Below are 26,733 nucleotides of genomic sequence, written 5' to 3'. Positions count from 1 at the left end.
TCTTAATAATCCCAATTTGTTTTGGCTTTCAATATTTGATTCGCATCTCTTTCTTCATATGAACCTTCTCCTCAGTTTCTGGGCTTATCTTATCTTTAAGTTAGTCAAAGACGAGACCAGCTTTTATAAACCCAGTATTGTCTTTCAAATGCAAGAAACAAGAGATAAAAGGTCAGTGAGCTCAAGGCAAATACAACACAGCTTCTCTTCGCTTATGAAGGAAAATCAACAACGTAACTCTGTCAAGCAAATCAATAGAAAACTGTACGGAACTGACTGGATGGAAATAAGCAAGACTTTATGTAGAAAAGCTTTTGGAATATAACTGCTGCTGGTAAAAACCTTTTACACTTGAAAATAGCATACTTGCAACATGGATTTTTCAATGTTTACAAAAGGGTTTCCCAAGCCTGAGGATGAAGAAGGAATCTAATCTGATACAGTAAAACTCAACTGACTGATTCTAGCAGAAATATGAAAAATCAGCACAATGGCAGCAAGGTTTTCACCTAACAACAGCAATATTTTACCAGTGTCGATGAGGTGTTAATGTGGAACAGCAATAATTTAATCTCAGTCTCCTGCTGGTCTTCGGTACATTCAGAATACACACTTTCTCCTCTTCGGAGCTCTGCAAACATCCACTGGAAAGAAATGCAATGAAATGAACGTTTTTTTTGTCCTTAAGTCAGCCTCGTTTGGATGAGAGAGAAAAGGTGCCTCAAGTTCAGGTACTGCATTTCACGTGAATCAGTCCCCAAGATGTTTCAGCTTGGCACGGGTACACAGCAGTGGTAGGTAAGATAAGCTCCTCATGTGTTGAATCATCAAAAGTCTTCCAGTCAAAATAGAGGAGAACGCTTTCACTCCACTGGGTAGATCCAGTCAAACATTCATGTTTGAAGTGTCTGATCACTGAAAGGGCGCTCCAGGGCGGTCAGAGTGTCTGCACCAGCACTGGGAATAGCAAGGACAGGTGCTCAGCGCCTCTGATCGGGAGTTTGTGTGTGGTGTAAAAGTGGATGAGCTCTGGGATGGTGTCAAAGGGCGGGCTGTTCTGTCCCAGCACGTACTTGCCATCTTTACACTGGGTGAACTTCATGTGCATGAAACCTTGACAGCTCCTGTGAGAGTGAAAGCAGAACCGTAGATTGAGGACGGACATAAAAAGGAGAAAGAGCAAAAAAAAGAAGAGGGATGACATTAAATGTAGGGCACATAAAACACCATTCAGGCTTCCACACATTTTGTCACGTAATGACGGTGAAAGTGACAGGCCAGATTTATGCTCACGCCTTTTTTTCTTTCGCTTTGAGGACACAATTTTAACCAACATTTAACACCATGTCACAAATTAGGAAGGAAGTGACATTATGATGGATGGATAAGCGGTGTTTTAACACATGGTAGAGAAACACAAAGTCAGAGGGAGAGCGAGAAAGATGAATGCTCCAGACTGTGAAAGTGGTTCCGCTCACAGGACCACACCTCCCCTTTAAAATCGGTGCAGCGCGACAGGACTTCCCCTTTAAGAGCCAGCCAGCCAGCCATGATGTATGTCTAATTATAGAAGCGGAGGGAAAGACAAGGGCTGAAACCGGTCACCATAATTATCATTGTTCAAGTAAACCAAATTAAATTTTGAAGAGCAGTGAAACCAAAAGCACTCACTGCAACTATAAACAGCCAAACAACCGGCAGTATGTAACGTCCCACTGGTTTCCTGAGCACCAGAGCCAGACGCTTCATCATGTCAGAGCTCAGAGTTGACAGCGTGTTTCCATCCAGTCCTGTATGTTTGGGGATTCTTTGTACTAAATGGTAGATTACAACCTACCAGTTCTTGTGCATATTACATGTTGGTTTAAACCTAGCAGGCCTGCCTACTTCAGTGCTGACTCACTTTGACACGGCTTCCTCCTGTCTCCATTAAAACATCCTTAATCAGTCACTGCTTCTATTGTTCACATTTCTGTGTAATCTTAGAATAGCGTAGGTGGGGTTCACATTTTCCAAGGACAGATAAGAGCAATGGCCGAAAATAAACCCACCCCAAAACATACAGATAATGCATTTTTTGATCAAATGTAGGTAGTACTGCTTGTTATTACACAAAGAATCTTTCTGAAGGTTCTATTGTTGGTATTAAATTAAAAAAAAAAAAGCCTACCAATCAGCCAAAACACCCTGATAAAGATTAAACTGATACATCTTCATAGAAGGACAGTTTTCTCCCTTATTTCAATAGTTTAGTCTTATTTCAGTAGCTTAGTCTACCTTTTCTAGCTATGGTACTGGCACAAGATCAGCCAGTTTAGTTAAACCACTGCACTAGATGGTAAAACCCAAAGGATTATGAAGATACACATACCTGAGTTGGGCTTTTACAGATTTTAAGGGTTCAAATTAGTATTAGGAGAAAAAAAAACCAGACTCTGGGGGTCACAACAACAAGTTATAAATCTCTGTAAAATCAAACATGCAGATTCATCCATTGTGGTAACCCTTTTGGGAATAAGGTGGCATCTGAAAGCACTTTATCTTTTTTTTTTTTAATCTTTAAAGTCAGTTCTTCTTAACAAAGCTTTTTTTGTATTCATCAGGTTGCTTGTCTTTTTGGTGTCTTTTAGTGATGTATGTCAGTAGATCTCAGGATCATATTGCTTTAGCTGGACCCTGAAGGTTGACTTCAGTGAAGGCCAGCTTCTTTATGGTTCAAAGAGTTTCTGGATATATGACTTCTCCTGCACATTTTCCAGCTGTTGAACCATTACCAGTACTGACCTTGTTGCTGGAGAAAAATGTGCGTGTGTGTGTCACATCCATCTTCTCATGTAAATGAGTAATGCATGAGCTTGTTTATATGTCAGCACAACACGGTGACACACTGTGCCTCCCTCTCCCCTCTCTCCTCTCTCTGCCTAATTTCCTTCTTGTGTGTCCCACAGAAGGTAATTCATATTCATTAGTGATTATGTGGAGGATGATGTGTGCACTGAAGTGTGCTCTACCTGGCTGATTACCACTTAGAAGGCCCGCTGGGGCCGTGAAGGAAGGCCACAGAGAGAACCCAAGGTTGGTGTGAGGACAGACCGCTGATGGGAGAATGGTGGTGAGGCCAGGACAATGGATCATGCTAGTAATTACAAGGGAGAGATTTGACCAGATAAGCAGTATTGTGCCCTGCAAATGAGTATCGGGAGGAGAATCAGTGTGGCAGTGATCTTAAGTGGAGGTGATGGTAAAGGGAAGGGAGGGGGAGAGAAGGGGGAGAGACAGATGGAGCGGTGTGGGAGACTGCAATATAATATCAGTAGCTCAGGTGGTGACACACACATACTTTCCACACACTCCTCCTACCACACTTGGCAAGAAAAAAAGAGAAAGATGCAATTAAACTGTATAGCTGTTCATCTGAAAGGGTGCTCAGGTGTTATGCTGCCTGTTGTTGCGTGTGCATGCATGCGTGTGTTTCTTACCGAAGAGAGAGGGAGTAGTCCGAGCGGTTGGCCTGACTGTTCCTCACCAAGTAGCTACACTCTTTACACAGTGTAAGCAGCGACTCTGCTTCCGAACGTGACAGCGAGCCGTGGTACCATCTGAGCAAACGCATAAAGACATGACAAGGCATGAGGGGAAAAAAGCCAAAACCAATAAACAAAAAAAGGGTCAGTTTTACACCTTTGGGAACAGATGTTGACATGTGTTATAAAAATATATTGTAAGATTGACCCCGGTACGTGCAGCAGCAGTCTTTGGTACAATGTGGACCCGAGAGTAAAGTTTTTCCTTCTTTCTTCATTTTTTTTTTTTATTATTACAAAAAATGTAATGATGACAAACTCAGAGCACCACACATTTTACTTTCCTAGCTCTAAAATGTCAACAAGCCAGGATGCCTGCTAGCAGGTTGTGGGATCACACAAATTAAATCCATCCTCAGTGGGACACAGATATCTGAAGCAAAGTTCGCTGCAATTCATCCAACAGCTGAGCACTTAAAACTGCAAATGCCAAACCCATCAGTTCTTTCTCTTGGCTAGCATGAATGTCCAGACAGAATTTTATTGCAGTGCATCACTCACTGCTGAAAACCTTCAGTGTGAACATAAGCGTTGGACAGACTGATAGTGCAAAGTGCAAAGAATCTTTGGAGTGTCATTAAAAGGGGGGGGGGGCTACAAAAAAAAAGGATATTGCAATATCCATTTCTATAACGATGAGCTTTTATTAGGAGATGTCTGAGCAAGGGGTGCTGTATGTTACAGACTGACAGAGATGCTGTTTTCTCGCGGAGGAAACCACAAAGCTCAAAACAGCCTCTAAGAGATCATCAGGGAGTAATGGAGCGTAATAATCAACACCATCCTCATGTGAATGTGTACAAAGGTTCAGGCTTGTGAGAGCAACCCAGAGTGTTGCATGTGTGTTTGAATGTGTATCTGTGCTTAAGGGGTGCGTGTGCTTGGATTTCATTAGTAAAACGACCCTTAATGTGCGCAGAAACAGCACATAAATTACACCAATGATGTCTGAAATTAAGACTAAAGTAAATGTGTGTTTTTAATGTTCTGACTTAATTAGTTCTCGTTCTAACCTTACTCAGTCCTGTAAGGTCTGATGAGTGCTGCTTAGCCGAAACACATAATCGTTTCACTTTAATGTGCCCAAGCCCTTAATAGATCAAAGCAGTGCAATCAGACAAGCTTTGGCTTTTTTTATTTTATTTTTTTCGTGGGACCTACAATCCCCCAATTTCAAAACCACTTTTATAGGGATGCCTTAGGTATGCGCATAGCAGCAAAGCATATATGTTTGTAGACTTTTCTTGTTAATTTACAACACATGAATCTGCGTTATGAAGCACCTGGTTTGATTCTACATCTGAACATCCAACTCTTCAATGTACTTGGAGTGATCTGTGTTTGAACACTGAATCATTCACTGCATTGCCCGTACAGTTTGATGCCTGTAGAAATGTCTTTATCCTGTGTTACAGTGAATGTAAATGAAGTGACAGCATCTAGGGCACTCAGTCATTTCCTGTCAGAAGTAACTGAACATCAGAGCATGCAGGCCTCTTAATCTGATTAAAACCTGACTAGTATGGCCCATACTGATAAACAGAAACTGATGATGCTGACTTTCTATGGGTTTCAAAAAAGACAGCATACATACACCTGCTTTTCCAGAGGCAGAGTAGGGTCCACTCTCTCCCCCACCATTGTGAGGCCTTCGTGGGGCATTCGAAACTTCATTCCCCCTCCCGCCAGCGGACTGGATCTGGGCCCCAGGGGACGCAACCGCTCTGTTGGCGATGAGGAGCGATCCCACTCTGTATTATCAAACTGCACTGTTGGCAGGCGGGGACAGAAAGAGTGAGTCATGTTATTTACACAGCAATATTATCAAAAGGGATTAAGCCTCTCAGCCAGACTAGGGTAAACATCAGACATCGGGCTACTGCAAAGCTGCGCATGCGGCATAGGCCTCATGGGTGGGTCACACTACAGGACAGCACGTCGGGGTCCAACAGTGACAAAACTATCAGCAGTATTATCACAATTACCACGATCGGTGGGTTTGTAAGATTAGGGGGGCAGCGGGATGCAGGAATTTAGCGTCTTCTCTGCTTCCTTCTCGCACATGTCTTTGTTTGCAGTAGACAATGCAGATTACTCGATGTTGACTGTACCAATACTACTTTGGAGCAAATTACAGAGACTGAAGTGTTATTTACCCCTTTTCTGCCTGAATTTTGTGAAATTGAACCTAGTGAACTTGTAATTAAACATTAAGTGCACCACAGCACTACTAAGTACCCTGACATGAACACAGCCGACATCCTCGTTTATGGGGAGCTTTTCATGCATGGTTGATGCACGAGGGGAATGCGGTAAGAAGGGAGTGCTTACATCCCCCAACACCACATCCAACAGTTACAACAGGCAGGGACAGACGCAGGTGCTGCAGATGCAGGCCGCTGGTGGCTCAGAGTGGAGGCAGAGCAGATGCAGGACAACAGCTTGGGTCATATAGGTCAGGGCGACTGCATGTTTCAGTGCTTGGGTTGAAGAAGGAAAGTAGGGGAAGGGGGCTGTTGGTGTTCAGGGTGAGAGGTCACCTTGTTCTTTGGTGGGGTGCTCCTCCTCCAGCTGACCCACAGGGGCAGGCCAAGGCAACTCCGCCAACTCCCTCATTTCTAATAAAAGGCGGGAGCAGGGAGGAGGCAAGAGAAAAAGGAGTGAGAAAACAACAGATGGGTTTAAGCAAAGTTAAGCATGAAAAAACAGACAAGTGAGGAAAATGGTGATGATTAAGGAGTGAAAGTGAACTTGGGTGCAAGATTTTAGAGTGAAGAGAAGTGAGAAGTTGACGTGACAAAGAAAAAAAGAAAGAAAAGAAAGAGGAAGCTGAGAGTAGGAGAGAAGACGTGTCAAATGAGAGATATGTAGTGCCATTCAGCGCAGTTAACTAAACCTAGGCAGAAGGGGAGAAGTGATATACTGTACCTTCTCTCTCCTCTTTCTCCACACACGTGAACAAACATAGCGTAGTGTTTCACAGCCAATATTTAAAGTAATTTATTGTGGAAGAGAAGACTAAAGAAAGCAAAGAAAATGAAACAGAGAGAGCAGGAGATGTCAGGCGTGGGTTATTTATCTCTATAAGTTCATCTTAAGAAACTGTCCCTTAGCATTAGATGTAATGAAAACAAGGATTTCATATGCAAGACAACCCACAGCGCAGCGTGACAGAGAAACTGTGACGCGTGGGGACGAAACATGCTCCATTTACCGTCGTACCTACAGCGAAAAAGCTACTGAAGGTGCACTCCGAGGCAGATCTGAAAATAGCTCATTATATACCATGGCAGGCGACCATCTAATGTAACAGTCATTACCGCAGCCTTACACACACAGACACACAAGGAGACACACGTACATTATGCATCTTTCCAGCTTCACACTGTGCATTCAGCTCCTGCTCACCGCAAAAACGGATTACAAAACAAATAAAAGGGAAAGAGGGGTGACATCTTAATGAGCCGACAAATCCAAAGACCCCCTAGGCCCACGACATCAAAGGCCATTTGAATGGGCGTTTGGAAAGAGACCCGGGCTGTACATACATGCCTCTCTCCCTCCCTGGTTAATTATTGAACAGGCAGACATACTCCGCCACTTTCTCTGGCTCTCGGTGAATTATTGATGCATGGCGCAGTACAATGGCCCCATCTGGAGCGGGCCGCACCTCCGCTCAAGCCAGGATTAAAGTGTGGCCTGGCACCCCTCAATGGGAGACACGCACGCAAACACAGGTCCACACGCACACATTTAACCTGAAACCCCGAAAACGCTGCCACTGCAACACTCTGCTGCCTGTCAGCTCACCTCCACATCACATTTCACACCTCTAATTCTCAAGTAAAACTGAGAGGGATGTGTGGAACGAGAGGAAGGTTTAACATCAGAAGCACACAAAAGCAAGTGAAGGGTAACAAGAAGAGAGAAAGAGAAATTGGAGACAGCTGAGACAATTTATTAGAGATCAAAAATGTGCTCAGCCATCTGAGTTAGAGATAACCTCAGCTAGTGGCGTGTTACAGGAGGAGAAAAGTCCATCAAGCTTCCTCATTTTTACTCCTATTGTTTGTCTGGTATTCTTGAATCTTAATTGCGCTCGCTCATCAAAAAACTGACTTAAAAATTAAATAATTCTTGAAAGACTGAAGTGGTTCAGCTGTTTATCCCGTCTCACATCATTTGTAGATTTTTGCTTTAATAGAAAAACGACTCATCTTTAACTGAATCCGACTGAATATTTTTAACAACACACTGGTTTCAAGGTGTTTTACTTAATTTATTTATTGATCGCACAACTTCTATTTAGACACCTCATGTTACTGCACTAGCCTTGATTATCACCAAGAACAAGCCTGAGAGTACGAAACCTTCAAAAACTGGCGAAATATTCGTAGTCAGACAAATACAAACACCAGACAAGTAAGATGCTGGGGGGGGGGGGGGGGGGGGGGGGGGCGGCGGCATTATTTATGTAGGGCGTGAAAAGTACTGGGGGAAAAATAAAGCGACTGAATCAGCAGCAACAACAGTCTGGGAACCCTTACTGCTCCTTAAATATCAGGTTACATTCACGTATTAAATAATAACTGCTCAGAAAGTAACTGAAACTGTCAGACAGAAGACAGATTTTGTGACTGTGTAACTTGTGCTGTGACCTTTGCACACATGCTACAAAGACTACAACAGCCCATCTGTAACAGGGAGGGCTGCACCCGTATATCAAAGGTGGTATTTTGTGGTAGAGCATCAAACACTTCATGAGGACACGATATGAGACTCACTTAATTTATTGAAGGGCTGTAATACAAGAGCTTTGATGGACATCTTTTTTTTAAGTTTTTTTTAGTTTAAAGAAACAAAAGAAAAAAACAGGTTATCTTTGCGATCCAAATGCATTTCTCTTCTGGAAAAGACTGAGCAGAAGCATTACAGCACAAACCACAGAGCTCCTCCATTTAATAACAAAAGACTGAATCCCAAGCAAGCACACACACACAGACACACACACACTTATTCAAATTCACACACTCACAGCATGTCACTGATTTACTACCAGGGAACATCTGTTTTCCATTCACTCCTAATGGAACCTGTGGGTCTGTCATCCACAGAAAGTTCATCGATACAAAACAATGAGAATAATGGTTTACAGACAAATGGGCGCCCACATCAATAAACAAAGGCAATCTTTTTCATTTGTAAAGTAAATAATGTCTATGCAAAAAAAAGAGTGTTTTTTTATCCATTTTTAACCCAGATAATGAAGCAGGTAACAGCCATTTGTGGCCTGCCAAGATCTCCTGTTGCCGAAAATACCTGCTGACAATTACCAGAAATGATCTGAGGGGGAGGGAAATGAGAGTAGGTTTGACTCTGCGTGTTGCACAGAGGACACATCTCCTCATGTGATGGATAAGTAACTTTTCAAGTGCACCAGCTGTTTTCTGTGTCCTCATAATTAAGGGAGAGCAGACAAAGACAATATAACAGCATCATTAGGTCCAGTAATGAAGACAGCTGTTTTTCCAAATACCTCTGGCATCACAGCGTGTCTCTACACACAAAGACCTTCTGCTGGACACAAAGACGCCAGTAAGATTTATAATTATCACCTTATACCAGAAAAATGTATATTCAAACAAGTTCCCTTTCTATAACAACTCCTTACCCATCGTTTCTTTCTTCATTTTACAGACCTACATTATATCCATGTCCCTCTGGATTTATAGTGCTCTCCGTCTTTTTTTTCTCCATGCTGAGCATTCCTCCTTCTTCATCACTACTCCTTCACCCGTTTCCCCCTTTAACTGGGACATTGTCTTTCTTTTCAGGCTACCTTGATCGTCTCTTTTCTTGCCCTACTCTACTTCTGTTATCTCTCGTACAGGCCAGTGAAGAAGAGACACAAAAGAAATGTCTTTTCATTAATGCCAGTCAAGGTTTAGGCTGAAGGAGGGAAAAGGGAAAGACGGAAGGCGGGCAGAGTCTATTGTGTGAGTAAATTGATGAAGAGACTGGTCAGATGCCCCCAGGGCCTGCTTAGAGATACAGAGAGCAGCATCAATCCAGAAATGGAAATCTCATTTGCTGTTTCCTTTTTTCCCCTCACACACACACACACAAACACACACACAGGTTACTGTATAGACACACACACAAACAAACATGCAGACACACACGCGCATGTTCAGGGTAGCCCTGGGAACCTTGCCTTGTCAGAGTACATGCATCAAGATAAAGCCTATACGCACACCCCATTTGTCATGGTGTCTTTGCAAGCTTTGCACAAAAAAGCATCTACTTTGGTAATCATGAACACTTTAAACCGCCCTTCAGCATCTGGCTTACGGTGCCATTTAGTTAAGAGAAGGATTTGAACTATTCATCTGTATATTTTCTTGGACAACCTGCAAAGCAATTGCCTGCAGATAAAAGGTCATACAGCTGTGATCAAAAGTTTTCATACACATTTACATTTGAAAAACGAGGACTGGATGCACAGGTTTGAGCTAATTCTTTTCCTAATCCACACATGTTCAAAAGTATACATACAGGCTCAAATATACACAAACACAATCACTTAAATCTGTTAACAAGTTATACTCGTTCTACAAGGTTTACCTTGACAAGGCCATGGCTTATTAACATCATTAATAACATCATCATTGACTACAACTGGTAGTTTCTCTTAAGCAGGATATGCTTGTGAGGGCTCATTGGATTGGCCAATGCTCAGAACAATGGCAAAGTTCAAGGAACTCAGTGAAGATCTAAGAAGGAAAATTTTAAGATGAGATTTCTAGGATCGGTTAGGATGTTTAGCAACACACCAGAAACCACCAAGGTTCAACCCTGATGAACTGGAAAGTGTTGGAACACCGGCGGTCACTGTCCACACTGACGTCTGTTGCACATCACCATGGACTGAGAAAGTACTGACCAAGAAAAAGGCCCTGCCCTAAGACGGACACCCCCTAGCTTAACTTAAATTTGCAGCTACTCACATATTCAAGCCAAAAGCCTTCTGGAGGAAAGTTTTATGATTAAATGAGAAAAAAACAGAGCTATTTGTCTACAATAACAAAATGTTTGCAGTAGTAAAGTAGAAGCTTTCAAACCTAAAAGCACTATAACAACAATCATGCATGGTGGTGGTACCATCATATTCTGGGGCTTGGACATAACTGTGTGTTCCAATAGTAAAATGATACCAAACAAACATTTTTTAATGAATAAAGTAGGCTAACATAAACAATCCAGACAGACCTTCCCAAAGCCCCAACCTGAACCCTATTAAAAAATTGTGGATTATTTTTCAAAGCATGGTCCGTACCAGGAAACCAGCCAATTTAAATGAACTCTTCCATTTCTGCCAAGAAGAATAATTAAATATTCAGCTAGAATCACGCACACTGTTGTCTTTATCTTTAACCTCCTAGGACCTGGGCCCTATTTCAGGAAGCCGGTTTAGTGCAAAGTCTGACTAAGTATACCCTGAGTTAACGAAAACTCTGGTTTTTCGGTTTCACAAAGCGAGTTCAGCTGAAGCCTGAGTGAGTCACTATGACGACACACTCCGTGAAGCTAACCTGCCCCCTAGCAGGTTTACTACAACTAACCCTGACTGTCCCCGCCTCTTTGTCGGAAACCTGACAGTAGGAAGTGTCAGACATGGCGTGTCCCTTCCTTGAAGAGCCAGTAGATCTTGAAGCCCAAATTCTCCGCAGAGCTCTCCGCCGGGAGAGAGTGATCAGAGCGCGTATGGACATTTTATCATTACCTGATGATTTTCTGTGTGAACGTTACCGTTTCTCAGCACAATCAATAAGTTATTTGGATAACATCCTCAGGCCTAATATTGCTCATGTGACACATCGCGGACATGCGCTCAGTCCATTACATATTCTTTGTACTGCACTCCGTTTCTTTGCAAACGGGAGCTTTCTGTACAATATTGGTGACGCTGAGCACGTTTCCAAGGCTACCGTCTGTCGGGCAGTCAGGAATGTTACAGTTGCACTGAAACGTCTCCTGTACTCGTTTGTGGTGTTCCCCGGTCACAGACCCACAAGATTTATCAAAGAGGGATGCCACAAAATTGCAGGTATCAGGATGAACAAAACTTAATTCATGATGTGGTGATATTTGAACTACTACTTAAATGCTACATTTATTCTCACGGTTCCCAGGCGTGATTGGCTGTACAGATGGCACTCGCATTCCAATCATTGCTCCTTCAGTAAATGAAGGAGACTATGTGAACAGGAAGTCTTTCCACAGCATTAATGTACAGGTACATAGTTCCCTGTAGCATTTCAAACTAACAAATTATTTCATCATAGTAATGGATGCTAATTTGTGTTCTCTGCACTGTGAAGATCATATGTGATGCTGCCAACATTATCACAAATGTGGAAGCCAACTGCTCAGCCTCTGTGAGTGGTGGTGGAGGAGGACCCCCACCTGTTTTTCAGGCCTCCGCTTTTTTTCTGTTGGCTATAACGGGTCACATTTGAGCATACAGAGTAAGCAAATATGTACTTGTAATGTGCTCAGATAATTTCAATAAGTGCTTACAGAAAGAAAATTAATGTAGCCTCTAACTGCAATTGATTTACATCGGACAAACAGACCAAGCACTATGGCTCATAATACAATTACACCTTACCTGTTTGGACTATATTTTTATATTTCATTTTTACTTGCTGCCAGGAACGTTTGGGGCCTGTTGGGTTGCACCTGCGCTCAAATCACATCACAAAATAAAATGTATGAAATAAAAAATAAAATAAAATATAATAAAATAACGTGTTAAATGGGTGGAAATCCCTAGATCAGTGTTTAAATTAACACTCACGCATTGACTCTGTCGGCAATGTTTTGCCATGCATGCTCCCTTTCTTTTGTAGCTGAGGCTGTGTTACTTTTGTCCCGCAAAATTTGCATGTTATCGCCCACCCCCGTGACATCACGCTCCAAAGCCCTATACTGCCATCAGAATTTCGGCCTCAAGCGCTGTAAAATACATTGACCGCGCCTTCTTTCCCTCCGTCTCCATGGTGACTCGCTTAATCTGTGCTCCACTAATCAGGGCTTTATGTATCCTCGTGCGCGCGTTTAACTTGGGGTTAAAGCAACTCCACGTTGATTGAACTAATTGTTATCAGCCTTTCTGAAACCGAATATTCCGAGTTGGACAGTTCGGGGTTACTCAACCCTGAGTATCGTTTTTCACTCTGAGTTTTCTAAACCGGCTTCCTGAAATAGGGCCCTGGTGTCCAAATATGTGGGCATCACATTTGGGGTTGTCTAGACCAAAATACTAAATTTTGCTCTATAAGGGCCTGATGTCCACTTACGAGGACATTATGCTGCCAATGTTCTATCAAAATTTAAAACGAATGTCCTCATATGTGGATCTCATTTTTCTCAGAAACAAAAATCTGGTAAAAAAGAAAAAAAATCTGGTAATTCTTTGTTTTTACATTCATCAAGCAATTCTCCGCTAGCACAACCTACTTTTTAAATGCATCAGTACTAAGAGCTAAATCCTAGCAGCACCATGATAACATGCTTACAGAAATAATACTGCTAGAGTAATCCATCGCTGCACATAAAACACAAACCAAAGCATATCAAAATTCTGACCTGATGATGTATGAAAAGTTAACGAATCATCAAAACAGTTTGGGAAATGCGAAAGTATAAACCAAAATTCACAGCAATCACCTAGTTATCAAAACATTTGACTAAAAAAACCCAAAAATGCTAATTGCACAATGGAAATGGAAGAAGAGCCATCAAAAGTCAAACATAAAAGTCACCAGTATGAATCTGCTGCTCCGGTGAGTAATACCTTGCCACAATGCAGGGTTTTTAAACTATGGTACATTTACCAGTGCTATACTTGCACAGGCTGCAAAATCCCTACTGCAACAGAAGTGGAAATTTCACCTTCTTTTTAGCCTGAAATAAGCTAATTTATGTATATTTAATGCACTGTATTTAAAAAGAAAAATGCACTATAGATTCATAACTATTTCACTTTAATGTATTTTTGTGCTGCAAGACTTATTCTGAAGCTAGACCCAAATAAGCCCTGAATTCACCACCACCTTGCTTTTAGGATGCAAAATATTCATAATGAGCAGCTTCTGTGTATGGGGAGGTGCAGTCCTTTGGTGGTGCCTAATGAGCAGCTGCACAGGAACAAGTGGAGGATAAGTGCTTTGCTCAATGGCACCATAATAGTAATCACTAGGGGTGGCAATGTTATTCATTCAGCTTCCCTTTTCCAGATTTCCAGCTGATTTGTGCCTCTCTCATCATGTGCCCACTCTTTCAGACTTCACACAGCCATCACTGGCATCACATGGCTCAAAGCTATTGTCGTGGACTATAAAATACAAAAACATGAAATACCTTATACGCCCACTCATCTGTTCATTAAGTGTGGCCATCGGAGAACTAATAAGACTGTGCCTTTCATTAGCTCACTAATAATGCTGAATGGCTGCAGGGCCAATCTCTCACTGCTGGACCGTCTATTAACTTCCAGGAATTAATGACTGCTGTAATTTGAGCTGGATGGTAGTAACTAGTGACAGCTTTCTAACGTTGCAATTAAAACCCACTGGGCTGAGAGAGGCCTGTCATGTCCGACTCCTCGGGCACTGACAGGCTCAACCTCACAGCACTGGCTGATATGGACCTGGCAACCAACGGAAAATAAGTACAATGCTTTGGAGGCAAGCTTATTTTTGATAATATATGAAATACAGCTACAGCGTTCAATATTCATCCATGTGATTACATGTAACCACGGATAAGCTGTGAAAATCACAATCAGAGAAGCTTTCGCATGAATGCAGTGCAGACAGATCCACACACAATATGCAACAGCAATCCTCCCAACTCCCCCACAGCCACACACTCATCTGTGCCAACAGCACGCAACACCCTTGAATTAGGTGCATGGTGATAATCAGAGCTGGGAAACCTAGTAGAAACTCTATTTTATGTGTGTGTGTATATTTGTGCATGTGAGTGGGTGATGATGTAGGGATGCTGGCAGATAGCATCCCCCTCCCCGCTGCCCCCTTCAGCAGGTTATCTGAGTGAGTATGTCACATCCGCAGGGACGAAGGGCTGAGGGGACAGCCCTGTCACGGCTGCTGTGTATGTGTGAGCCTGCGTTAGTGGATGACTGATTGCACCCCGCTACAATGGCCCTGACTCTCCTTCCTCCACACCTCGCCATAGCTCCCGACCATTAATACCCCTCACCGCCCCTCCCCGCAGAGGCACTGGGACTCCAAAAAACATCCAGTGAGGTGCCACCAAACATACCATAACCTTGGATGTCCCTTCCTATTACGCTCCAGCTAGCATTCTCTCCGTTTTCATCTCTCTTTGGATCTTTCTTACTCTCTTACCTAGTTCTCGTGTCATTTTTTCCCCTTCTTTACATCCCTCTATTTCTCTGACCTCCCCATCTCTCCCCATCCTTGCAAGTGGGCCATGCCTAGCAACGCTGAGAGGGCCTGGGAATATGGATTAAAGTGAGAATGGAAAATACTGTTTGTGTGTTTACACTTCAGTGCTTTGCTGTGCTCAGACAGACAGCACGCCAGCTCAGAGTGCTGACTCCAAATGGAAAAAACAAGGGGTCAGACGACTCGAGCTGCACAAGCGTTTTCCTCCACTGCGTTCTCTAATGGTGCTGTAAGCGCTCCTCTGCAGGAGTGCACGGTGTATGTGGCAACAGGAAGAAAAGCTGAAGAGGAAGTAAATGACAGATAAAGCAGGAATAAATGCTAAGTAGGTGAAAAGTGATATTAGCTTTTAAATGAACTGCCATGCACCTCTTTGAAATCACTCTCAAATAGGTTACCGTGTCTTTTCATTGCTCCTCTGCGTAGCGCGATTTGGGCATGAACACAGTGTGCATGGATATGATTGTGAAAGTGTGTATGTGTCTGACAATGGTGTACTGACCATGACTCTCCTATTAGCACTAGATCAGTCACGCACATGTAGGCATGTAATTAACTGAGAAGAGGGGGATGGGGTGGTGGGCATACACACCAGGGAAAGAGAAGGGAGGAGAGTGGTATTGGAGGGGAGTGAGGACAAGGCAAGTTGATTTATTATCCCATCACCTTGACCTTGGTGACTTGGAGATGCAGCTCAATTAGACTGGCTTGGCCTGGCAATGCCTTGCACTGATCCACTCCTAAATCATCTATCAGTCCTACTGTGTTTCGCTTTACCCCTCAGTCTCTTTCATTCCCAGTTCATTCTTTCCCTCCAACTTGACTCCTTATATGGAACATAACGAGATGTGAGACATGAACTACACAGCTTTAGCAAATGGGAAAAATGACACGCTATGTCAATTTTTGAAGACATACTGTAGCTAATATGACAATGTTGATCTTTATCCGTCTCTTCTTGACAACTATTCCTTTTCCCCCCATACGGACACAGAAGAAACCATTATTGGTTTTAATGATCACTTCATAGATTAAGTCCACGGTCAGCCACATGTGTGACAGCAAGAAATCAATATTCACCAGAAAGCATTTAAACATTAAAAGAGAGGCTTTTCGTCATTTGAAATGAAAGTGAAAGTCAGAGCCCTCGCTATTTCCAGGGAAAAAAGGTTGGAGATGTAATGACTGGGTGGGGTTGAGGGGGTGTAATAACTATATTAAAGGTCAAGAGAGTTAGACGATTATTTCGCCATGTAGTATCAGCAGTAGGGGTTGTCTGTGTGCTCCTAGGAGTGCTCTGACCTTTAAAAACAGAACATTTGAATCCTGATTTTAACCATCTTGACATATTCTACAGATTCTTTTTTTTTTTAAAAAAGCTAAAACTAAATTTGAAAAACTAAACATGCCTCATGGATCAGACTAACATCACACCATCTGGTTTCAAGAACTCTCGTCTGATAGGCATTCACAGGTTTACTCCGAGGTACTTTTAACAGAATAGAGAACTGCCAATATGTGGGCACTTTTCTTTGCAAATAACCTGTTATTATGTGAGACTGCATTGACTAAAGCAGTTTCACACATTCACTGCAACCCCAAACCTTTCTATATATATATTACCTGATGGAGTGCCGATGAGAATGCAAATGTTCAAATGCCCCCGTGTGAGAATAACACGTGTAATTGTCCAGTAAAATAATAGTGAGTGAGTGGGCATCATGCGTCCTGCATGCTCTATCCAGGCAACAGCCTCATTTAAATTAAACAGGACATTATCAGCAGTGAGCAGCGCCTCTGAAGTGAATCATGTCCTGTTTTGTGTGACATGTGAAAAAGGAAAACTTTCATCTGTTTCTCTTAACACTGACTGAAGGGAAATGGTGTGATTCACCGCTTCTTCATAAATTACTACCTAATTAGGCAGTATAACTATAAAACAAAGCGCAGTTCAGAGTCTCCATTGGTTACATTTTGTGGGAAATGCATTAAATAACCTATAATCTGGAAAATATTGACAAAGGTTTAAAAAAGCACTACAGTTAGTTTTCTAACTACCTGCAAAAGCTTTAGAGATGTTGTCCTTTTTCCATTCCCAGGGTTGGTCATATTCATCAGCCGGTCTCTCGTCATCTTGCGGCAGTCTGCTGCTCTCCTTGCCCTCTTCTTGAGCTTCTCCATACACCAAACCCAGACACTGGCCTCGGATGTCTTCATAGGGGGTGTCATAGAGCTGCAGCCCTCCACGCGCCTGTCCTCCTCCTGGGTTACGCTGCAGCTCTGTCACGTCAGATCCAAAAGAACACAAGTTCATACATCGCCACGAACATATACATGCAAAAATATGTCTGTTGCATCGCGTTTAACCAGTCTGAAAGAAAACAGATAACATTACAAAATATTATCTGACACAGATGACGTTCCCCTATGCTAATATTATTCTGAGCTAAAAAATTTAAACGAAGCCTGTTGAGCTCTGCCTCGACTAGAATTAGGGGAAAGAGACAAATTATGTTTGCACAGCTTGCTGTGAGCTCAAAATCTCATATGGGGGGGCTTAATGATGCCTTGGGGTAGATGCTGAGCAGCAACACAGTAGACAGCCCACCACCCCTCCTCTTGTCCAACCTGAATCCTAGTAGCAATCTTGCACAGCTCAACACAGCATCCGCAATTCCCTGTTAACATTTTCATTACCTTCTCTGCGGGTTTTCAACCAACAAATGCTACTTGGCACCTGCAACTGTTATGTGGAGTCAAACGTGGCCATGAGATAAAAGGCTTTAAGGTTATTGATGCAACCAAGAGGTGAAAATCTGATTTCCAAATGCATCAGTGAGAGCCTCTATGCTGCAGCAATACCAATCAGCAATGGCTTTTTATATGTAGACCTCAGAAATGTGCCCGCTTTAAAAAAACAAAGTAGTGTTAGTAGTGAAAATGAGAGGAAAAAATAGAAGAGCAGACATTTCTGTGCACACATCTGGTTGTTTTGTAAGGAAGAGTAGATGGAAAGGTTTGCTTTCGAAAGGCAGAGAAAAACTTTAACCTTCACACAGCAAGATACAGCTATTGGGCGGTCTTGTAATCACCATGGTGACCAAGTGGTGGGCCCCTCGGGAAAGACCCAGAGGTAATGGAGATGAGGGTGGAGGGCAAATCGTGAAAGAGAAGGAGCAAGGCAGAGAAGCGAGGGAAAGAGGAGGAGAGGATGTGGTGGAGCCGTAGGAAAAGGAAGGGGAAAGGGAAGCAATGAGGAAACAAGAGGAGGACGCGAGAGAAAGGCAAGGAAGGGCGGAGGGAGGATTGGGGTCTGTCAGTGTTTGATGTTAAGTCATTGAGACAGAAGCACAGCGGGGCTGTATGCTGCTCTACCTGCGCTGGGAACCCGTGGTGCCGTGGCAGCCTGGAGATGGAAAAGATGAAGGTCGGGAGATAAAAACCGACATTAAGGAAATAAAATGATAAATTCACAGAAAACACGATGGAGAAAAACACAAGCAGGGGGTGGGGTGGCGGGAGTAAGAAAACAGCAATTTGACAGAGTGACAGACACTGGAGATAGAAGGGAATGACGACAGGAAGTCTGCTGAGTGTTTAGGCATACAGACGTGTTGGGAGACCAATCTTTTATCCCCACGAGCACAATTTAAGAATCACGACGAAGCTGCTTAAGAAGAGTAAGCATTAAAGATCTTTACTACTAAAAAGTACCGTTTTCAGGACAGTCTTTGTGTGAGATCATTAAAATTCTGATTGCGCACCTGATTTTGCTGCTTTGCTGTTCTTTAGCGGGAAACAGCAGATTTAGACAGACAGAGGGACAGACAAAAGCAGGCAGACAGACAGCCCAGGAGTGACAGACTCAATGCAATGTCAGTGAAAGAAATTTTACAATGGCCTCCCAAATGCTGCGCCATCACCACTGCACATCTAATCTCTCCAATAGCTCCATCCAGCTGAACCACAAAACAATTTCTCCAGCATTTCTTGGTTTAGGCGAAGGAAGGGATGCACCATGCACTTATCCATGATATTATGAATTTCACGTGACGACTAAAAGGGCAGCACAAGTGACGGCGGAGAAAGGACAGGGCACAAAATTCGGTAACGGACAGATTAGAGTGACAGCCAATGACTCCCCTCAGGGCCGGGGAGAGCCCTTGAGATGAAGTGAGATAGAGAAATGGAGAGAGAGGAGGGGGCAGGCTTTCACACTAAATGACTAGGACAGATGAGGGGGAGAGAGGGGCTAAAGGGGCAGACAGAGATGTTATAGAAGGAGAGACAAATGGAAAACGATAGATGTGAGCTAGACGATGTGGGAGAAAATAATCACAGAGGTGGGGAGGGGTTCAAGACTGTATCGTGGCTAGACTCTTTAAAGGGACTTTTCGTGAGGCTGAGAACTGACACAGCTGGCTGCTAAAATACTCTGGGATGGTCTGTTACAAGGCTCAAGGTGGTGAATAAATGTAGCAATTAAATAACATATTATACGATATTTATACTGAACTACAGAGAAAAGGATTGTTATATTGGTCTTCTGGTTTTGTTCAGTAAAGGGAGAGCTGACAAATTACATATCGGTGATTTTGTTACTTGCATTTACATGTAAGAGCTGCGTATATTAAGAATGACAATTTTACTTTTATAGCAACTTTAAAACCAGTGTTTGCAAAGTGCAGCAATGTGAACGAGAAAGAGTAACAAAAATGAGAGAAAATTTAAAAAAGGGGAAGTTAAAGCAACATTATGTTATAGAAACAATCATGCAAGAATAAAAACTTCACAAGTCTATAAAAATGTGCTTCAGGAAGTAAAACGGCACTTATTCCACAAGCTTTATACTTTGGGCGCCTCCAAGCTGGAGGGCACAGTCTTGACTATGAATGACCCGAGGGCTGAGAAGCAGCTCGATGGAGGTAATGGTTTGGCTGTGTAGCTTGGAAACAGACCAAGAAATACTTTAAAAATTATCATAAAATCTTTCTAATCAGGATGTTTAGTAAGCCACAGATGAACCCAGCATCCCTGTACAACAGACAGTTACAGTGGTTCACTGGTTCAGTTATATTTGTATTTTTCATAGCAGGTTTCTGCGTTCTGGACGAGGTTTCTGGCACCAAAGTGCAAAACAACAAAGCTTTATTCAAGCAGCCATCACTCACATGAACGAGTCATCCTACAGGCTGTCCTACATGACGTTGTGCAAATTTGGTATTATTATTTATTTCTTAGTATTTTGTATTATGTCTGTACTTGTACTCAAAATGTGCATGTGAAGATGGATGACGTACTACTGCAGACCAAATCTACCTCTGGGTACAAATAAAGTAACCTGAACCTAAAATGTACAAGGAGCTAATGAAGAGAAGATACCATTAAGGTGACGTAATGCCATCTGCTAAAATCAGTAACACATCCAGCTGTTGTATTCTGAAGCTGCAGGAAAAAGGGTGACATTTAGATGAAAAAGGCCAAGGATGAGAAAAAAAATTAAAACCTGTGGCAAAACTGGGACTGGTTAGATTAGGGTGTTAAGGGCCCCCTGACCTGTTATGACCCTTTGGGCCTCATAGGGCTCCATATAGCCGTTGTTTTCACAGGGAACAGGTCGAAGATCTGGGTCTGGTCGGTGGTTCAGTCGAGCATCAAATGGGTCCGAATAATCTGTGTCTCCAGCCAACGGAGCGGACGGCACCACCTAAAGGACAAAACAAACTTCCTCATGAAAGAGAAGATTTACACAACTTTAACTTGACCCTCTGGAAAGAAAATGCTGACTCAGTATAATGAGTCACATTTTCAAAAGGAGCTAGAAGTCCAGCGACAGGCTATAATTAGTTGGACTTTTATCCATCATTTCTGGAGTTGCACATCAAACGAGCCAATCCTAGAAAACAAGAGTTTTTTGGATAATTGGGAATCACAGTCTCCATGTTAATGCCAAAAAAGTAAGGAGTGCTGCACAGAAAGATCCCCACTCAATGGCATGCTAAATAGGTGTTTGCTCACAAACAAATACACATGTACGGCATTACCGTGTATACTATATTTAGCAGCTAATCAAGGCAGTTAACTCTTGAATCCCTTGAAGGAAACATACTGCATCTTTCTTGTCACATTAAATGAATAAACAACACAGTGAGAAATCATCCTATCTTAGCACGACCCAGTTTTTGGCTGAAGGTAGAGAAGAGGAGATTAAAGAGGGAAATGTCCAGTTGGTGGCATTTGTTCTTTCTTACAAGCACAGGAGGAAAACAGTTGTAATCTGGCACAGTGACAGCTACATAGGAAAGCATATGGTCGCACATGCATCTACAAACCCATGCGCACGCACAATGTTCTTTGTCTGTCACTCTCTGACAAAGGAAATCACTGTAGCGAGACTTGCTGGCCAATTTCAAGATAAACACATACACGCCCTGGTAAAATTACATCCTAATCCCATGTTGATTCTGTAACAGGTTATCTATCAATGCACAGGAATCTGCAATGTTAATTAGAGTGCGGATGTTCCCACAGACCATGGGAAATTAATGAGAACAGAAGAAGAGTGGGGCAGAGAGGGGAGCTATTGACTTCAGTTAAGACTGCTACTTCAAGCCACTTCAGGACATTTGCACTTGTAGCATTTTCCATGAGTGGAGTCATAGATTTAACTGCAGTGATGAAAAGCCGGAAATATTCCATAACTTATTCAACATATGTTGCCGAGTTGATGTGTACACCATACTGCTGTAAGATTTTTATTTTTTTCTTCAGTCGTTCTGTTAACATCTGCCTTTTTTTTGTAATTCTCAGTAGCTTTTCTACAGCACAATATGCAATATGGCCCTTGACATATCACCAATATGGCCCTTGACATATCACCATACAGTATATGGTTCCTAACATCTGCTCATGTGGAGGTCTCTCTCAGCTTGCAAAACCAAACCACATCTATTATTTATAGGACATAAACTCAGGGGACTGTGACCCTCTCTGATTCAATGGTCCGCTCAAGCCATCAATAATTCTTTCTTCAATCTAAGGTAGTAAAGATTATGTGTTGCATAGGACATATCATGATTTATGTAAACAACACATATTTCAGACACAAATTAAAGTCACTTGCTTATGGAGTCTGATCAATAAAACTGTCACAATGATGAAAATGGGATGAGAGAAGTGGGAGAGTTTCTTTCCTTCGCTAGCCTTCCGGTCATCCCTCTAGTTCTCAAGAGATAGGCCACATAAAAAGCTTGTCATCGCCTACATTTTTCCTTATATAGGTACAAAGAGAAACTCACGGGCTCTTGCTGATCCTCTAAAGAGATGGTGCTAAGTAGGATCTTGGTGCGTCCCAGTTCCTGTGAGTCCACTTTGATCAGTCTGTGTTTAGGAGACTTCACGTCCACACTGGATGACTTCATGGGAGACCCATAGACAGGTGTTGCAGGTTCAGAAGTTCCAGACTCTCCCCTGGATCTATTTTCTGAGTCCTCATAGGGATCTTCAAAATCGAGGTCTCTCTGGAGCCGATAGGCTTTGAGGATCTCGCTCTCTGTGTAGTCTGGTGTTGGAGGCTGTGGAGGCACCTTCTTGCCAAAGCTCAGATAGTCTTTTAACCACTTGGCCATTTCCACTCCAAATATGCCAGTGTGTGGTGAAGGGAGAGCAGGAGGCTGGAGGAGATAGACATGGACAGATAAAGGGTTATTGCTTTACCTTTTTTTCTTGTAAGGCTTTGTGAGCTATGTGCTGGATTTGCTTTGTGAGATTTTGTGCTTTTCTAAATGTGACAGGTCAATGATTAAAAATTAAATCTTTCAATTATAAAAAAAAAACCCCGCGACGATAATAATCCACAGGTCCTGCTTCACTAACAATATTTGTGTAGGATTATCTCCCCCTGATCACAGAGCCACGATTTCGGTGCTTTTACATGCATTCGTGTGACATTAAACTACACCGACAGCTGGGCTTTACGCACTCCTTTTGTTTTACGCAGGGAGCAATAACGTCTGGCATCTGGACTTTGCCCAAGGCTGCAATTACATTTCACACCCCAGCAATAAAAGGCGACTCTAACGCGGTGATACAAAAGTAAAAGCAAAGTGTGGAAGAGAATATTAGAAATAGACGAGGAGTTAAATAAATATAAGTTGTTTTAAATTCTAACGATTTCACTTTTTGGAATTTGAGGAACACAAATTAATAAGTTCAGTTTTGACCCAGTCTTATTTCAGAAAGCCGAAGATACGCGGATTTCCCTAAACTTCCCCTCAAAAGCAATGACCAAAAACACTGAATTTAAACGCCAGAGAGAGCGCTGCGCTCCGAAAGCACATTCACTCACCCAGCCAATTCAGTCCTTCAGCCACTTTGGATGCTTAATTCCGCGTTTTTCCATCTCGATGACAACAAAACGACACCGACAAGTGTCAAAACCTTCTACTTCCACTTTTTATTCCACAAAAGCACAAGAAAAAAACCAAAACAAACAGTATCCTTTCTAACACAAGAGCCCTGAAATCCAGCAGAGTTCCTCCAACGACTGGCGGAAAATGCGCGAGTGACGAGACCGACTACAGCTCCGAGAGAAACTCAACCGAGCGATTAAAGGGGAGGTGCTTCATTCCCTGTGGAATATCATCCTACTCCCTTTCGCAGTCAGCCGACCGTTCATTCATTGAAATATCTGCACATCGCACATGCTTCAACAATAGCTGCATCCTCTTAAAGCGGTGCACGAGGAGCACAAATCAAAAACTGAATCTAGGAGCTGAAATAAAGAAAAAACAAAAAAACACCTCGCACGAATGTCATCCAAACTTGTGCATTATTTATTCGCATGACATCATTGGACAATTTTAATGTTTCAGCGTCAGTCTAGGTAAGTTAAATGATTTTGCCTTTAACAACTGGGAACTTCAAACGCACTAATAGTACTGAAAATGTCATCTGCTTCCCACGCAGTTGACAACATGATCAGGGTTGTAGGGACCAAACAAAAGAAAGCCCTACCACACAAACAAGATGCCAAAAGGCATCAAGTCCCATCCACTCTGAGGAAAAACTTAAGGATGTTTGTGTTTCATCTTCTCTTTTCAATCCTTACTGACCTCTCTGAATGTGTTTCATCCTCTCACAAACGTCACATCATCCACTGCACAGGCAGGAAAATTGGATTGTGTGCAACAGCGGTTAAGGACCATCTAAGTCTGTTAAAAGACCGTAAATGCCTCTTTCTTTATGAGCTCACTTTCTCCCAGGGGTGAGAGAGAAAGGATGAGGTCAGCAAGCTAGAATCCACCCCCACCACACTATCAGCACAGCCATCAACATTATCCCATCTAGCTTTTTACATCTCCGCCATTGTGCCTACTGAGTCTGTCTCCACCAGTGTTTACCAAGTACTGGCTCCATACCTAAAGAGGGTCAAGAGATCAAAAACATGGCTCCAGGTGTTTCTGAAAAAAATCTGAGTGCACTTTATTAGTGTGAATGCAAATCTTTGTGGGCCCTGCAGCTCAATTTAAATCAATTATAGCAGTGAAGCAGTAAATGTGAAGAAGGGATTCAATTTCACTAGCCACTAAATGCCTGCCATTATTCTTATTGGGGAAAAGAAAGTTTCCAGAGTTGAAAACAAAGTCTCATTGTGAGGTTTAAGTAGTCTGAGAATCAGTCGTTATCATATGGGCATTGTGCTAAAGATTTTATCTTATAGGAATTAGATCCATATATTTATTAACAAAAATATGCCGTCCCCACAAAATCATGTTATCAAATTACCTACAATCTTTTCTCCCAGATGACAACGGAAAAAAGCCATCTTTTGGTTGTCATTATTTCCTGGAGCTTTACTAGCTCCCGATATCTCTTCCCCTGCCCTTTCTTTTCCACCTTTGAATTTTTATCTCCTCTCATATCTTTCACTGTAGCTGTAATATCTCTTCTCTTCCCCCTCCCCTTAGTCACACCTTCCCCTTTTTTCATCTGCACAATCCCTTCAATCCAACACCTCCTCTAACCCCCTAGCGAGTACCATATTGAGGACACATCTAATTTTTTATTTCCATCCCGACCAGGGTGAAAGCCAGAACTCAAAGACAGAGACTAAGCAGTAGATGGAACAATCAGAGATGAACAGACATGCAAGCTGTCAGAGTGAGCAAGAGGAGGACACATGGAGAGCACAGAGGGGAGAAAAACTGAAATGGAAAATTTGGATCTCTCACCGACATGAAATCAGAGACAGTCAGACTGACAGGCACACAATCAGACAGGTAAATAGTGACTGCAGTTTTTTCCATGCAAAATAACCGCAGTTACATAACAGAAAAAGAAGCTCTGTATTTTTCTATTCATAGAATTAATAAGGCTGCCTCATTATAACGGGCTAAATATAGAGGTGACATTTCCTCTGAACTCCAAGCTTCACTCAGATTTTGGCTTCAATGTGCTATCATTTATGAAATTTGACAAACACAAACATACTACAGGTTTCACACATACACAGTGATGCACACATATATCAAAGCCTTGAGTTTAATCTTAATGTCAGCATAAGCGTTTGCCTTGACAAAAGGAGATAGTGAGGGGGGTGCAAAGCAGACCTGTAGAAGCAGCGGATTTCCATAGCTTCATCTGCCTTGCATCGACTGCCCTCATTTGGTGGTTGGTGTGCATTGCATTCCATGTGCTCTTTAATAAGCATGAGCACACCAGTGTCCCACTTTAACCACAGTTAACTTACTTGTCAGTTACTTGCAGTTATGACAAAGAACAGAGCAACTGCAAACAAAAAAACAAAAATAAACCGCAGAGGCAGTAAAGCGAATCAGCCTAGTAAAACACACACTAGTCTTTACGTGGCACCTGTAATACAGTAACATTAAGGTAAATTCTATTTTCCCTCACCTCACTCTTTCTTATTACATAAAGGTGTTTGCTTCCGGGGTCGGGCCCTCCAGTGTTGCCATTGGTGAGGTTTACTTTCTGTGATTGGCTAAAATTTTCTAAACTGTGGAACTTTCCCACCGCTACCACTACCCGCAGAAAACAGCGACAAAACAACAAATCATATATGACGTAATACCTCGATAATGTCACCATCACCCTATGAAACGCCTGTGCTCGTCACTGCTTCTCTACGCGTCTTGAAACCACAACTTTTAGAACAAGTCTGCCTTTGGCTGGCTGTGCTGCACGCGACAGAACAAAGTTGCCATCCATCATCTCCAATCAAACGCTGATCCGGCGTTTCCTGCAGTGCTGATTGGTTAATTTACGATTAGGGCGGGCGCATTCTTGCTGTCCGCCAGGCAGCAGTGACTTCAGTATTTTGCCGCGAGGAGCTCGTGGGACAGATGAAACCCTCACCTGGAGCTAGACGGTCGTCCACGGGTAGGCTGCACGTTTCTCCAGCTGTGTAATTGTGTGTCTGCATGAACTGCGTTAGTGTTGATGCTAGCCTGGTGGTGCATTCCCTATGTACTCCCCAAATTTTAGTACTTACCCTGTGGCTGGTCCACTGTTGAGAGCTGAGTAATGGGTAAATGAATCAAACCCTCCTTAAGACCCACTGAGAATTACACTAGCATTTTAACTTTAGTTCTTTTTTTTTATTCTTACTTTGCAGTGCACCTGTTTAGACA

General features: G+C 42.6%; 1 protein-coding gene across 5 annotated transcripts; it reads right to left on the bottom strand.

The window, feature by feature from the left end:
- Positions 1 to 273: 273 nt before the first annotated feature.
- shdb (Src homology 2 domain containing transforming protein D, b) lies at positions 274 to 26,327 on the bottom strand. 5 transcript variants are annotated; one of them, XM_085448017.1, is made up of 8 exons: positions 26,175 to 26,327; positions 22,381 to 22,755; positions 20,639 to 20,789; positions 17,141 to 17,362; positions 6,125 to 6,202; positions 5,179 to 5,353; positions 3,480 to 3,599; positions 274 to 1,124 (listed from the first exon to the last, which is right to left on the bottom strand). In XM_085448017.1, the coding sequence occupies exons 2-8, from the start codon at positions 22,708 to 22,710 to the stop codon at positions 938 to 940; spliced, it is 1,263 nt and encodes a 420-aa protein (XP_085304143.1). In that variant the 5' UTR covers positions 22,711 to 22,755; positions 26,175 to 26,327; the 3' UTR covers positions 274 to 937. The 5 variants fall into 5 exon arrangements, with proteins under 5 accessions (XP_085304143.1, XP_085304140.1, XP_085304142.1 ...); XM_085448014.1 differs by lacking the exon at positions 26,175 to 26,327 and adding an exon at positions 25,997 to 26,150; XM_085448016.1 differs by lacking the exon at positions 26,175 to 26,327 and adding an exon at positions 25,693 to 25,987.
- Between the last annotated feature and the right edge of the window lie 406 nt (positions 26,328 to 26,733).

Source organism: Copadichromis virginalis, linkage group LG23 (assembly GCF_057382275.1).
Source record: "Copadichromis virginalis isolate Kocher_CV1m ecotype Utaka linkage group LG23, C_Virginalis_male_GT1.1, whole genome shotgun sequence".
NCBI lineage: Eukaryota > Metazoa > Chordata > Actinopteri > Cichliformes > Cichlidae > Copadichromis > Copadichromis virginalis.
Note: the sequence above shows the minus strand (reverse complement) of the source record. Positions and strands in the feature narration are given on the sequence as shown.